The following is a 15351-nucleotide window of genomic DNA, read 5'->3' as shown; positions in this document are numbered from 1 at the left end:
TGCCAAGGTAGCTGGCCACCCCGGCGTTCGGGGTACGCTTGCTTCTATTCGCCAGCGGTTTTGGTGGCCTACTCAGGAGCGTGACACGCGCCGTTTCGTGGCTGCTTGTTCGGACTGCGCGCAGAATAACTCTGATAACTTTTTTCTGCTTCTGCTCCTGGTCTTGCTGGGTCTCAGTCTGTCCCCAGCCACCGCATCTCTCCTGCCCTTGCTGTGTCTCAGTCTGTCCCCTGCCACCGCATCTCTCCTGGTCCTGCTCCTGCACTTGCTGTGTCTCAGTCTGTCCACAGCCACCGCCTCTCTCCTGTTCCTGGTCTTAGCCTTGCTGTGTCTCAGTCTGTCCCTAGTTGTTACTCTCCTGGCCGGTTTGGTCCTGATTGCTCTAACGCTTACAGTTCTCTACCCGTGTCTCATTTTTTAAAGAGTAGTAGCCCTAGATTCCCTCTTCATCGTCTCCCGTTACGGTCCTGAGGAGAGGAGTTGGGTTCTTTCTCGGGACATGCTGGACCGTTCGTTGATTGATGATTTCCTCCGTTGCCGCCAGGGTTCCTCCTCGAGTGCGCCAGGAGGCGCTCGGTGAGTGGGGGGGTACTGTCATGTTTTGTCATTTATTATCATGTCTTGTCTCTGTGCTTCCCTTCTTTTTGTTTGCCTCTGCTGGTCTTATTAGGTTCTTTCCCTCTTTCTATCCCTCTCTCTCCCCCTCCCTCTCTCCCTCTCTCGCTCTCTCTCTCTATCGTTCCGTTCCTGCTCCCAGCTGTTCCTCATTCTCCTAACTACCTCATTTACTCTTTTCACACCTGTCCCCTATTTTGCCCTCTGATTAGAGCCCCTATTTCTCCCCCTGTTTTCCGCTTCTGTCCTTGTCGGATCCTTGTATGATGTTCGCTGTTCTGTGTCCTTGTTACGCCCTGTCGTGTTTTACCTTCTTCAGATGCTGCGTGTGAGCAGGTGTCAGTGTCAGCTACGGCCGGTGCCTTCCCGAAACAACCTGCAGTCTGTGGTCGAGTCTCCAGTCATTCCTCTCTACTGACGAGTGGATTTCAGTTTTCCTGTTTTGTTTTCACCTTGATAATATCCAGGATTATCACTTTTGTCTAGAACTGGAATAAAGACTCTGTTTTCGTTAAGTCGCTTTTGGGTCCTCATTCACCAGCATAACACAATGTAACATCAATAGATTTAGGCTACTACATGATACTCAAATTTTCCCTTTACCCACCATGAGGTTGCTACAACCTAGCCTATGAATGAAAGTTTAAAACGTAGGTGCACAGGTCGAGAATTTTTTTTGTAATCAAGGTGACAGACAGTGACACATGCGATACTGCCTTGCACACTCTTGCCTGCATCTAGCTGATCTAAGGTGTAATCATTAGTCCAAAAGTTGCAAATGTGAGTTTCTATTAGACAAAATCAGGTATTTTTTATCCTCGTTACGTTCCGTTTGCTTCCGTTTAAGAAGCGTTTTTATACAGAATCGGCAGAATAAATACACCCCTGATCACACACACAGTTCACTTTCATAGCAGCCGCATAAAAACAGCATAAGCACTTTAATCATTCTGTATATTATTCCTTCTCACAACTATCTCCTCCTCTCACCTTTTCCCGTTGCTTGTGGACAACACATCAACTTTCTGTGACCAGACCAAAAAACCTTTACAAGCCAACCCTTCATATCATGACCGTCCTACCGCTACACACAGCCTACATCGTTGTCACTTCATAGTCTACATACACTACCAGTCAAAAGTTTTAGAACACCTACTCATTCAAGAGTTTTTCTTTATTTGGACTATTTTCTACATTGTAGAATAATAGTGAAGACATAAAAACTATGAAATAACACAAATGGAATCATGTAGTAAACAAAAAAGTGTTAAACAAATCAAAATATTTTCATATTTGAGATTCTTCAAATAGCCACCCTTTGCCATGATGACAGCTTTGCACACTCTTGGCATTCTCTCAACCAGCTTCATGAGGTAGTCAACTGGAATGCATTTCTATTAACAGGTGTGCCTTCTTAAAAGTTTATTTCTGGAATTTCTTTCCTTCTTTCCTTGCAGTACAGGGATATTTCCCCCTGATCTTGATAAGAAATTACCATACTTTTTCAAGCCAACTTATTTTTGTTGTTGTTGTACTTTTCCCACTTTTTCTCCCCAATTGGTAGTTACAGTCTGTCCCATCGCTGCAACTCCCGTACGGACTTGGGAGAGGTGAAGGTCGAGAGCCATGCATCCTCCAAAACACTACCCTTCCAAGCCACACTGCTTATTGACACACTGCTCGCTTAACCCGGAAGCCGGCCGCACCAATGTGTCGGAGGAAACACCATTACAACTGACAACCAAAGGCAGCTTGCAGGCGCCCAGCCCGCCACAAGGAGTTGCCGGAGAGCGATGAAACAAGGATATCCCGGGCGGCCAAACCCTCCCCTAACCCGGACGACACTTGGCCAATTGTGCGCTGCCTCATGGGTCTCCCGGTCATGGCTGGCTGTGACACAGCCTGGGATCGATCCCAGGTCTGTAGTGTCGCCTCAAGCGCTGCGATGCATTTTCTTTTTAAAGACAAGTTGTAATTAATGGATTACATAAATTGGAGAGAAAAATATATAGTAACAATAGGTTAGACCATTAGTTTTCCATTCATACAAGGTGTCAGGCAAATTGCCACAATAGATTTGCCGTGGTAAACAAGGAAATACTTTATTTCAGTTGTACGGACTGATTGTCGAAATAGATAATTCATCGTAAGTCTACTAAAAAATCAGGATCAATTTGTTCAATTGATAATACCCACCAGAGGGAGGAGTGTTCTTGAACTTTTTTGGCAGCAATCAGGAATAAAAGATAACCTCAACATAAATCGGTGGCAAGTGATGGTTGCAATTGAGATCAGCTGTGCGAGTGATTTTAGGGCAATGTTTTTTAACCAGAGATGACCTTGAGTTAGTACGCTGGCCAGTGGTCGTTGCAATAGGCCCCATATGTTTAAATTGAGGAATAGAAAAGAGCTGATGTTGCACTATGGCTCAGACAGAATGAAAAATGTTACACCCCTTTTCTTTGATGAAATCTAACACAGACAGTAAAAACATGCCTCTACAGTATATTGTGCCATCGCTGTTGTGTCAATCCCCCATCATCATAACAAAATGTCCTTTTTCTACTTTTACTCAAGAACCATACAAGAAAAAACGTGTTATACATTGCTCTGTGTATTTGTCACACAATGAGAAACTGGGAGTGGTATATGTGATAAGGCCATATACCTTACAAGAGCAAGTGAAGATGTTGTTGAGTAATGTAGTCTACTCTGAGAAACATATGTTATCTGTGTTTTCCAGCCTACCAGAGTATTTCAATATTTTGCAAAGTAGGAGGGAGAATCCGTCACCTCTCACCTAAACAACTCCTGGGGCATCTATTGTGTGCAAAAACAGGTGTAACACTCATAAGCAGAAAGCAAAACAAATTATTACACCTGTGAAAACCACAACTATACAGTACATCTGCCCTGTTTCAATTGTATTTCTCTCAAATGCAACCTCTTGTTTTTTTTCTTACACTGATGCTTACTTTACAATGTAACGCCTCACCTCATGGTTCAACACTACACACCTGTACGCTCTATAAAAAAGTAATAACTACAAAAAACTGTCCAAATATGAGTTTTCTAACTCTTAGAAAGCAGCAAGGTCTTTAAAAATCGATGTCATGTGTAACAGTCTAAAGAGTGTAGCCTACAAATAAATTAAGTGTATTACAATTTGCTATACAGACCACTAAAGGAGATTGTGTGTCATATTCAATTATATGTATATATATTTGTTAATGGTTGAATTAATCAACTAAACTAAAATCCCAATACAATATGATGAATATAGCAAGTCACAGACAACTGTAAAATAATTTAGAGTGTATAGGTTTTGTTCAGGTTTTGATGAGATCTGATCTGTCTCCATGCATGCCCATCATGAGGACTATATGGCCAAGAAATGGTTTGTCTTTAGAGTTAGGTTAGCTAAAGTTAGAGTTACTGCTGTAAGTACATTGTCATAATGAATCATTATAATATTTGTTGCACTGCAATTACATTGTAATTAGTTACACAGTAATAACAGCCCTGTGGTGTAAATTGTTACCTTACCTTTTGGTCCACTATTGAACATACGAGCTCCTTCACCGCAGATATCCCGGACAGATCGCTGGCATCCAGGTTCACCGTTTCCCTGGTGAGTCCGATCTGGATAAGAAAAGACACCCCATGGAAAGAGCACCCGGAGTTGGTGGGGCTCGGGGCGCAGAGACTCCCATTTGACAGTCGACTGTAGAGTGTCGCCGGTGGGCTCGGAGACGGCGAAGGAGTCGGTGGGGCGACTGGATTTGGAGCCACAGAGAGGGGGCACAGTCTGGGTAAGGGTGGAGGGGAAGAACTGCTGCAGGCAGACATTGGCTGTCTTATGTCTTCTTGACGAGGTAAAGAGTCAAAGTTGACCGACATCGAATGTATTATTTCGAATAGCAGCTCTCAAGTTCTATTCAACAACATTGGCTTTGTTGAAGCATCTTGGTCATTTGTTTAGAATATCCAGTCGGTTGAATAAGTGATAGATCATTTGGGGGGAAACGAATTCTAGCAGCACTGTTTAGCTTACTTTTACAAATAAGACATCTTTGATGTATTACTGAACATCAACTCTATAAAAAATAAACAATTACTCTGAAGTGTAAATTGTGTCCGTTCCTCTTCGACAGCTCACACGAGGCACATAACAATAATGACAATGAAACAATGAAAGCATGTTGATTCTTGCTCCATTCTCAGCTCTACACCATTCCGAGGACAAAGTGCTTCTGCAAAAAGTTCCCAACCATTGGAGAATGTTCAGCCTCAGCGCAACAAAAAACTGTTCTTATGGTGAGTAGAAGAAACAGCCACAGAGCAGTTCTCCTCAGTTGCAACTCCATGTAGTAGAACGTTTCTAATTCCCCGTAAATGATCTGGTAACAAAAAAAACTATAGATGAGAGTAGGTAATGGAGAACATTTACATGGGGAAAAACTATCCTGTCGGATCAATGAGTCAGATTATTGATTGATTAGCCAAAAGTTACTGTAAATGAATAGGTTGCAAAACAGCTTGTACTGTATACAATCATTTAATATAACCATTTAAAGGGTATCAATAATAACAACAATATAACAACAGTATTATTATTATCATCATCACTTGTTGTGCCTTTGCATAATTAATTTAAACTTGCCTAACACATCTGGAAATGTGCTCTCATTTGATTTGGAGAGGTAAAACATGTTAATGTAATTGCTTGTAATAGGATTAACTGTACATAGCCTATGCTTGATCTATTTCACGTATAAATACCCACACAAAGCCCGTAGACGTGATTTTTTGACAAGGTATAAAATCTTTGAAATACATTTACCTTTTCGAAAAGGACGGTTTTCACTCTCTGGAGATGAAAAATGTGTGTGTTAATTCTTATCTTCCAAGACGTTCGAACGCTTGAACTGTGACATCACGATGGTCGGGTGTGAGTGTTTAGATTTGGCTCCAAACTCCCTATTTTGGCATGAGTGCAAAGCCTGAACATTTTGCCAACTATACTACTTTCCTTTCCTAACTTTCTTCATGTAGCCAGATAGCAACCAGTTCGTCAGTATCCTTTTATCTCACTGTAATATGCCGCGTTCATGTACTAGTCGGAACTAGGACACTCGGAAATGTCCGACTTCCTAACTGGTTGAACGCGAACGTGTATATCGACAAGTCGTAAATGTCCGTGTTTACTACTTCCGACTTGTGTTTAAACGCGGCATTAACCCTCCCGTCCCCACTCATTCGGTAACAACACAACACAGGGCTTTCTGGGACTGGAAGTTCTAGTCTTCGTTCCGCGCGCCATCAGTTGATGGTGCGGCTGGACAAAAATAACGACATTACCCACTAGGCTTTGGGTGTGTGACGCTCTTGAATTATAGGCTAATTTCTCAGCTATTTATCCCGTTATTCTCAAAACTCTATGATGGCTGTAGTATCTGCGACCTCTAACGGCGCAGATGAAAACCTCGTTGAGATAAAAGAGGACAAAAAAGGATGGTTATCCAAGCGCACTCATTTTACGCACCGGTGGAAACGCGCATGGTTTCAGTTGAAAGAAACTATACTGTTTTATGGTGAAAATGAAGAGGTAAGAAGACAACAGTTAATTTTCTAAGGAACTTGTCACGCAAGATAGGACTAAATTGTTATTTAGGAGACAGCATTTTCGCCCCTATGTTTATGACAAAGCAGCAAATAATGTAGCTATGCGACCAAGCGTTACATACATTGTAACTTTCAGCGGTGTCAGTGCAACATGTTCCCTTACTTCCTACAGTGTTGTCCTGTTACCATAGCAGCGGGCCGTTTACTGACGTCTACAGCTGCAAGGTGGCAAGGTCTCACTTAGCTAGGTGTTTTGAACACTGTTAAAGGAATACAACGTCAATTAAAAGTATGCTATTGTTATTTAGTTTACATGTTTGCTTGAAATGTCGAGACAGTAGGCTATATTGCATTTACTTTGGGATTTTATTACAAGGCAGCAAACTATGCCTAGGTCAATGATATGTTCCAAATTGCACCCTATTCCCTTTGTAGTGTACTACTTTTGACCAGGCCCCATAGGATGTACACTATATTTTATTACATTTTTATTTAACCTTTATTTAGCCAGGGAATCATGCTGAGATTGTGTTCTTTTTTGCAGTTGAGCCCTGCATAAACACATCAATTACACAATACATATCTATGTGCACATCAATTATACAATACATATCTATATACACATCAATTATACAATACATATCTATATACACATCAATTACACAATACATATGTATATACACATCAATTACACAATACATATGTATATACACATCAATTACACTATGCATATTTATATACACATCAATTACACTATACATATCTACACTACCAGTCAACAGTTTTAGAACACCTACTCATTCAAGGGTTTTTCTTTATTTTTACTATTTTTTACATTTTCTACACAATAATAGTGAAGACATCAAAACTATGAAATAACACACATGGAATCATGTGGTAACCAAAAAAGTGTTAAATAAATCAAAATATATTTATTATTTGAGATTCTTCTTTTTTTTGTTTTTTTACACATCAATTACACAATACATATCTATATACACATCAATTACACAATACATATGTATATACACATCAATTACACTATGCATATTTATATACACATCAATTACACTATACATATCTACACTACCAGTCAACAGTTTTAGAACACCTACTCATTCAAGGGTTTTTCTTTATTTTTACTATTTTTTACATTTTCTACACAATAATAGTGAAGACATCAAAACTATGAAATAACACACATGGAATCATGTGGTAACCAAAAAAGTGTTAAATAAATCAAAATATATTTATTATTTGAGATTCTTCAAATAGCCACCTTTTGCCTTGTTGACAGCTTTGCACACTCTTGGCCAGTTTCTCAACCAGTTTCATTCTCCTCGAACGCATTTAAATTAACAGGTGTGCTTTTCTTTCCTTCTTAATGCGTTTGAGCCAAACAGTTGTGTTGTGACAAGGTAAGGGGGTATACATAAGATAGCCCTATTTGATAAAAGACCAAGTCCATATTTTGCGAAGAACAGCTCAAATAAGCAAAGAGAAATGGCAGTCCATTATTACTTTAAGACATGAAAGCCAGTCAATAAGGAAAATTTTACAGTGAAATGCTTACTTACGAGCCCCTAACCAACAGTGCAGTTTCAACAAATCTGGATAATAATAAGAGATAAAAGTAACAAATAATTAAAGAGCAGCAGTAAAAAATAACAATATATACAGGGGGGTGCCGGTACAGAGTCAATGTGCGGGGATACCGGTTAGTTGAGGTAGTATGTACTTGTTGGTAGAATTAATGAAAGTGACTATGCATAGATGACAACAGAGTTGCAGTGGTGTGGAGAGGGAAGGGGGGGGGTGCAATGCAAATAGTCTGGGTAGCCATTTGACTAAATCAAATCAAATGTATTTATATAGCCCTTCGTACATCAGCTGATATCTCAAAGTGCTGTACAGAAACCCAGCCTAAAACCCCAAACAGCAAGCAATGCAGGTGTAGAAGCACAGTGGCTAGGAAAAACTCCCTAGAAAGGCCAAAACCTAGGAAGAAACCTAGAGAGGAACCAGGCTATGTGGGGTGGCGAGTCCTCTTCTGGCTGTGCCGGGTGGAGATTATAACAGAACATGGCCAAGATGTTCAAATGTTCATAAATGACCAGCATGGTCGAATAATAACAAGGCAGAACAGTTGAAACTGGAGCAGCAGCACAGTCAGGTGGACCGGGGACAGCAAGGAGTCATCGTGTCAGGTTGTCCTGGGGCACGGTCCTAGGGCTCAGGTCCTCCGAGAGAGAGAAAGAAAGAGAGAATTAGAGAGAGCATATGTGGGGTGGCCAGTCCTCTTCTGGCTGTGCCGGGTGGAGATTATAACAGAACATGGCCAAGATGTTCAAATGTTCATAAATGACCAGCATGGTCGAATAATAGTAAGGCAGAACAGTTGAAACTGGAGCAGCAGCATGGCCAGGTGGACTGGGGACAGCAAGGAGTCATCATGTCAGGTAGTCCTGGGGCATGGTCCTAGGGCTCAGGTCAGTTGAAACTGGAGCAGCAGGGGGGGGGGGGTGCGCCAACCCAGACAGGATGACCACAACAGTGAATCAACCCACCCAGGTGACGCACCCCCTGCAGGGACGGCATGAGAGAGCCCCAGTAAGCCAGTGACTCAGCCCCTGTAATAGGGTTAGAGGCAGAGAATCCCAGTGGAAAGAGGGATGTTGGAGTCTTATGGCTTGGGGGTAGAAGCTGTTTAGAAGCCTCTTGGACCTAGACCTGGCACTCCGGTACCGCTTGTCGTGTGGTAGCAGAGAGAACAGTCTATGAGTAGGGTGACTGGAGTCTTTGACAATTTTTAGGGCCTTCCTCTGACACCGCCTGGTATAGAGGTCCTGAATGGCAGGAAGCTTGGCCCCAGTGATGCACTGGGCTGTTCACACTACCCTCTGTAGTGCCTTGCGGTCGGAGGCCGAGCAATTGTTATACCAGGCAGTGATGCAACCAATGCCCTCGATGGTGCAGCTGTAGAACCTTTTGAGGATCTGGGGATCCATGCCAAATCTTTTCAGTCTCCTGATTATGTTTTGTTGTGCCCTCTTCACGACTGTCGGTGTGCTTGGACAATGTTAGTTTACTGGTGATGTGGACACCAAGGAACTTTAAGCTTTCAACCTGCTCCACTGCAGCCCCATCGATGAGAATGGGGGCGTGCTCAGCCCTCTTTTTCCTCTAGTCCACAATCACCTCAGGCCTTCATGGTCGAATTGCTGCAAAGAATTGCTGCAAAGAAGAAACCACTACGAAAGGACACCAATAATAAGAAGAGACTTGCTTCAGCGAAGAAATACGAGCAATGGACATTAGACTTGTGGAAATTTGTCCTTTGGTCTGGAGTCCAAATTTGAGATTTTTGGTTACAATCACTGTGTCATTGTGAGACACGTTGTGGGTGAACAGATTATCTCTGCATGTGTATTTCCCAGTGTAAAGCATGGAGGAGAAGGTGTTATGGGGTGGGGGTGCTTTGCTGTGATGTATTTATGACACTGTGATTTATTTAGAATTCAAGACACACTTAACCAGCATGGCTACCAAAGCATTCTGCAACGATATGCCATCCCATCTGGTTTGGGTTTAGTGGGACTATCATTTGTTTTTCAACAGGACAATGACCCAACACACCTCCAGACTGTGTAAGGGCTATTTTACAAAGAAGGATAGTGATGGAGTGCTGCAACAGATGACCTGGCCTCCACAATCCCCCGACCACAATCCACCGTTTGGGATGAGTCAGACTGCAGAGTGGGAACTCCTTCAAGACACCTGGAAAAGCATTTCAGGTGAATCTGGTTGAGAGAATGCCAAGAGTGTGCAAAGCTGTCATCAAGGCAAAGGATGGCTACTTGAAGAATCTCAAATCGCAAATATATTTTGATTTGTTAAACACTTTTTTGGTTACTACATGATTCCATATATGTTATTTCATAATTCATTATTCTACAAAGTAGAAAAGAGTTAAAAAAAAACTTTTGACTGGTAGTGTATATTCACATCAATTACACTACATATGTATATACACATCAATTACACTATACATATGTATATACACATCAATTACACTATACATATGTATATTCACATCAATTACACTACATATGTATATACACATCAATTACACTATACATATGTATATACACATCAATTACACTATACATATGTATATACACATCAATTACACTATACATATGTATATTCACATCAATTACACTACATATGTATATACACATCAATTACACTATACATATGTATATTCACATCAATTACACTACATATGTATATACACATCAATTACACTATACATATCTATATACACATCAATTACACTATACATATGTATATACCCATCAATTACACTATACATATGTATATACACATCAATTACACTATACATGTCTATATACACATCAATTACACTATACATATCTATGGACACATCAATTACACTATACATATCTATGGACACATCAATTACACTATACATATCTATGGACACATCAATTACACTATACATATGTATATACACATCAATTACACTACATATGTATATACACATCAATTACACTATACATATGTATATACACATCAATTACACTATACATATCTATATACACATCAATTACACAATACATGAAAAGCAAACAAAACATGACAATCAAAACACAATCATACACATTCTTCAGTAAAAAGGCCCTCTAACATCCGCCTGAATTACCCGAGAGGCACCAACTCCATCAACTTTAAGAACTTTTGGAGATCATTCAACATGAGAGGCCAAAAAAACTAAAAGCAGATGTACCTACTCAGTGGTGATTGAAGGGATCTCCAGGGTTAGTCTTCCACGAGTCCAGGTCTGGTCATTTATATGTCTGAAGGTTAACTATTTATTTATTTTATTTCACCTTTATTTAACAATGACAACACCTTCTATTTAACAATGAGGTAAGGTATGGCAGAAGTTTATGCACGAGGGCTTTGTAGACAAAAAGAGTACAATGCATCGATCTATGAGACTTCAAGGAGGGCCAACCTACTTTCTGATACAAAATGCAAGGATGTGTACAGAACTTATCCCCCATAATAAAGTGCAATGCGCTATGATAAACTGCATCCAATGGCTTCAATACAGTGGCGGCTGCATTCATATAAACAATATTGCCATCGTCAATAACCAGAATGAATGTTGACTGAATTAGTTGTTTTCTGCTATTTAACTAAAGACAGGACCTGTTCCTATAGAAGAAGACTATTTTCATTCTTAATTTGTTACCTAACTCATCAACATGCTTTTGGAAAGATAGCTTTTCGACAATCCAGATGCCCAGATATTTATAAGCGGGGACACGGTCAATGAGGGGACCATCCAAAGTATGCATGCATAAATCTTCAGATACATTTTTACATGATTTGGAAAATAACATACACTTAGTTTTACTTCCATGAAGTACCAATTTCAGTTCAACAAAGGCTTTCTGCAGCCAAAATAGGGAACAGGGTGCCGATAGGAACGCACAATATATAGGGAATAGGGTGCCAATTGGGAAGCACAGCATATCTGCCATCTAAAACAACATCACTTCTCCTTCATCCAGAAGCTTCTGAAGCCCATCAACCTGGTTGGGGCAGTGGTAGAGGTTGTTGAAGGAGGCGATGGATCATTCGAATGGACTATTACTCCTAAGGACAGGAAGCGGACCTTCTTCCTAAAGGCTGGCACCATAGCAGAACAGCAGGGATGGATGGAGGCTATATGTGAAGCACAGCTGAGCTCCAGGGACCATGCTACTAATGCATGTGTGGTGCAATAGATGATCACTTATTGGATTTTACATACCCTGAACAAGAATATAAAAGCAACATGTAAAGTGTTTCATGAGCTGAAATAAAAGATCCCAGAAATGTTCCATACGCACAAAAATATTATTTCTCTAAAATGTTGTGCATACATTTGTTTACATCCCTGTTAGTGAGCATTTCTCCTTTGCCAAGATAATCCATCCACCTGACAGGTGTGGCATATCAAGAAGCTGATTAAACAGCGTGATCATTGCACAGGTGCACCTTGTGCTGGGGAATAAAAGGTCACTCTAAAATGTGCAGTTTTGTCACACAACACAATACCACAGATGTCTCAGGTTTTGAGGGAGCGTGCAATTGGCATGCTGGCTGCATGAATGTCCACCAGAGTTGTTGCCAGAGAATTTTATGTTCATTTCTCAACCATAAGCTGCCACCAACGTAGTTTTAGAGTATTTGACAGTACGTCCAACAGGCCTCACAACTGAAGATCACTTGTAACCATGTCAGCCCAGGACCTCCATATCCGGCTTCTTCACCTGCAGGATCTTCTGAGACCAGCCACCCGGACAGCTGATGAAACTGTGGGTTTGGACAACCAAATAATTTTTGCACAAACTGTCAGAAACCGTCTCAGGGAAGCTCATCTGCATGGTCATCGTACTCACTAGAGTCTTGACCTGACTGCAGTTTGGCATCATAACCGACTTCAGTGGGCAAATGCTCACCTTCAATGGCTACTGGCCTGCTGGAGAAGTGTGTTCTTAACGGATGAATACCGGTTTCAACTGTACCGGGCAGATGTCAGACAACGTGTATGGCGTTGTGTGGGCGAAGGGTTTGCTGAGGTCAGTGTTGTGAAGAGAGTGCCCCATGGTGGTGGTGGGGTTATGATATGGGCAGACATAAGCTGCTGACAATTAACACAATTGTATATTATCGATGGCAATTTGAATGCACAGAGATACCATGGCGAAAGCCTGAGGCCCATTGTCGTGCCATTCATCCACCGCCATCACCTCATGTTTCAGCATGATAACGCACGGCCCCATGTCACAAGGATCTGTACACAGTTCCTGAATGCTAAAAATGTCCCACTTCTTCCATGGCCTGCATATCCACCAGACATGTCACTCATTGAGCATGTTTGGGATGCTCTGCATCGACATGTTTGACAGTGTGTTCCAGTTGCAGCTAACAACCAGAAACTGCCATTGAAGAGGAGTGGGACAACATTCCACAGGCCAGAATCAACAGCCTGATCAACTCAATGCGACGGAGATGTGTCGCACTGCATGAGGCAAATGGTGTTTTTCCGATCCACTCCTCTACCTTTTCTTAAACTATCTGTCACCAACAAATGCATATCTATATTCCCACTCATGTGAAATCCATAGATTAGGGCTTAATTCAGTTATTTAAATTGACTGATTTCCTTATAAGAACTGTTACTCAGTAAAATCTTTGAAATTGTTGCATGTTGTGTTTAAACATTACATGAACAAAATCATGTGTATACCTGCTCGTCGCACATCTCATTCCAAAATCATGGGCATTAATATGGAGTTGCTACCCCCTTTGCTGCTATAACAGCCTCTACTGTTCTGGGAAGACTTTCCACTAGATGTTGGAACATTGCTGCAGGGACTTGCTTCCATTCAGCCACAAGAGCATTAGCGAGGTCGGCACTGATGTTGGGCGATTAGGCCTGACTCGCAGTCGGCATTCCAATTCATCCCAAAGGTGTTCGATGGGGTTAAGGTCAGGGCTCTGTGCAGGCCAGTCAAGTTCATCCACACCGATCTTGACAAACTGTTTCTTTATGGACCTCGCTTGGTGCACGAGGGCATTGTCATGCTGAAACAGGAAAGGGCCTTCCTCAAACTGTTGCCACAAAGTTTGAAGCACAGAATCGTCTAGAATGTAATTGTATGCTGTAGCATACATTTCAGTTCACTGGAATTAAGGGGCCTAGCCCGAACCATGAAAAACAGCCTCAGACCATTATTCCTCCTCCACCACACTTCACAGTTGGCACTATGCATTGGGGCAGGTAGCGTTTTCCTTGCATCCACCAAACCCTGATTCTTTCGTTGGACGAAGTGAAGTGTGATTGCTCGGCCATGGAAACCCATTTCATGAAGCTCCCGACCAACAGTTTTTGTGCTGACGTTGCTTCCAGAGGCAGTTTGGAACTTGGTAGTGAGCACTGTAACTGAAGACAGATGATTTTTAAGCGCTACACGCTTCAGCACTTGCCAGTCCCGTTCTGTGAGCTTGTGTGGCCTATCACTTCGCAGCTGAGCCGTTGTTGCTCCTAGATGGCAGCTCTAGCAGGGCTGAAATTTGACAAACTAACTTTTGGAAAGTTGGCATCCTATGATGGTGCCACATTGAAAGTAACTGAGCTCTTCAGTGAGGCCAGTCTACTGCCAATGTTTGTCTATGGAGATTGCATGGCTTTTTGCTCGATTTTATACACCGGTCAGTAACGGGTGTGGCTGAAATAGCCGAATCCACTCATTTGAAGGGGTGTCTACACACTTTTGTATATATAGTGTATTTTTGTTCAGTATAGATTGTTTTATACTTTTATACTCATGTAGGCCTACTGGACTGTGGCAATGTCTGATTTTTATGTGTTAATGTGGCAATAGGAGGCATGGCATTAATGTGATTTTATTTTATTTTTACTTTACATGCCTTTAGTCTTGCATATAATCAGTGCTGCTAAAATAACCTGAATAGTTTTTTTTCACTATTTCACTATTTCACTTTTTGTATTTTCTTTCAGTTTAATGCTATTCTTTAGAGAGCAATACTCTTCTACTAGACATTGGTAGGAAATCGACTTTTGCAGGACCTATGCTTTTCATGCTACAAGAAAAAAAACATTGGCCTATGTAAATATTTGTGGTTCGACTCCAGTAGAACCGTTTCCTGTGCTACGTGTATAATACATCATTGTTCTGACCTCCACCTCCTCTATCTTCATCTACATACAGCAGAACCACTGGACCTGGCCACAATGTATTGTAAATATTGGCAGTTAGTTGCCATGGTATAATTCCCTTTTACAGTAATCCTGATCCTAAAAGATTGGCCTAATAGGTGAGTGTGAGTGTGCGTGTTCGTGTGCATGAGTTTTATGGAGTAGAAATGGAAAGACCTTTTAACAGGAAACACAGTAGTTAGAGGTTAAAGATTAAATGAAGGAAAGAGACGACTGACAAGTAGGTGGTACAACATAATGAAACTGGATCTGACAGCATGTAGAAAGAAAAATACAGATTGGCGCCAAAC

At 41.3% G+C, this 15351-nt stretch overlaps 2 protein-coding genes across 3 annotated transcripts in view; one reads left to right on the top strand and one right to left on the bottom strand.

The window, feature by feature from the left end:
• LOC123990620 (serine/threonine-protein kinase D3-like) overlaps nucleotides 1-5770 on the bottom strand; it is a 74372-nt gene extending 68602 nt beyond the window's left edge. Inside the window, exons 1-2 of one of the 2 annotated variants that reach the window (XM_046291258.1) lie at nucleotides 5459-5770; nucleotides 4162-5015 (exon numbers count right to left, since the gene is read on the bottom strand). In XM_046291258.1, the coding sequence (XP_046147214.1) occupies nucleotides 4162-4515 (354 nt within the window). In that variant the 5' untranslated portion in view covers nucleotides 4516-5015; nucleotides 5459-5770. The remainder of the gene's footprint in view (nucleotides 1-4161; nucleotides 5016-5458) is intronic. The other variant, XM_046291257.1, reaches the window with a different exon arrangement.
• Nucleotides 5771-6051: 281 nt separating this feature from the next.
• On the top strand, nucleotides 6052-12154 carry si:ch73-111k22.3 (pleckstrin homology-like domain-containing protein). Its single transcript, XM_046291259.1, has 2 exons — nucleotides 6052-6223; nucleotides 11844-12154. The coding sequence occupies exons 1-2, from the start codon at nucleotides 6056-6058 to the stop codon at nucleotides 12057-12059; spliced, it is 384 nt and encodes a 127-aa protein (XP_046147215.1). The 5' UTR covers nucleotides 6052-6055; the 3' UTR covers nucleotides 12060-12154.
• The last annotated feature ends 3197 nt before the right edge of the window (nucleotides 12155-15351 follow it).

The sequence above is a fragment of the Oncorhynchus gorbuscha genome, linkage group LG12 (assembly GCF_021184085.1).
Source record: "Oncorhynchus gorbuscha isolate QuinsamMale2020 ecotype Even-year linkage group LG12, OgorEven_v1.0, whole genome shotgun sequence".
Taxonomy (NCBI): Eukaryota; Metazoa; Chordata; class Actinopteri; order Salmoniformes; family Salmonidae; genus Oncorhynchus; species Oncorhynchus gorbuscha.
This window is presented reverse-complemented; position numbering and strand designations above follow the sequence as displayed.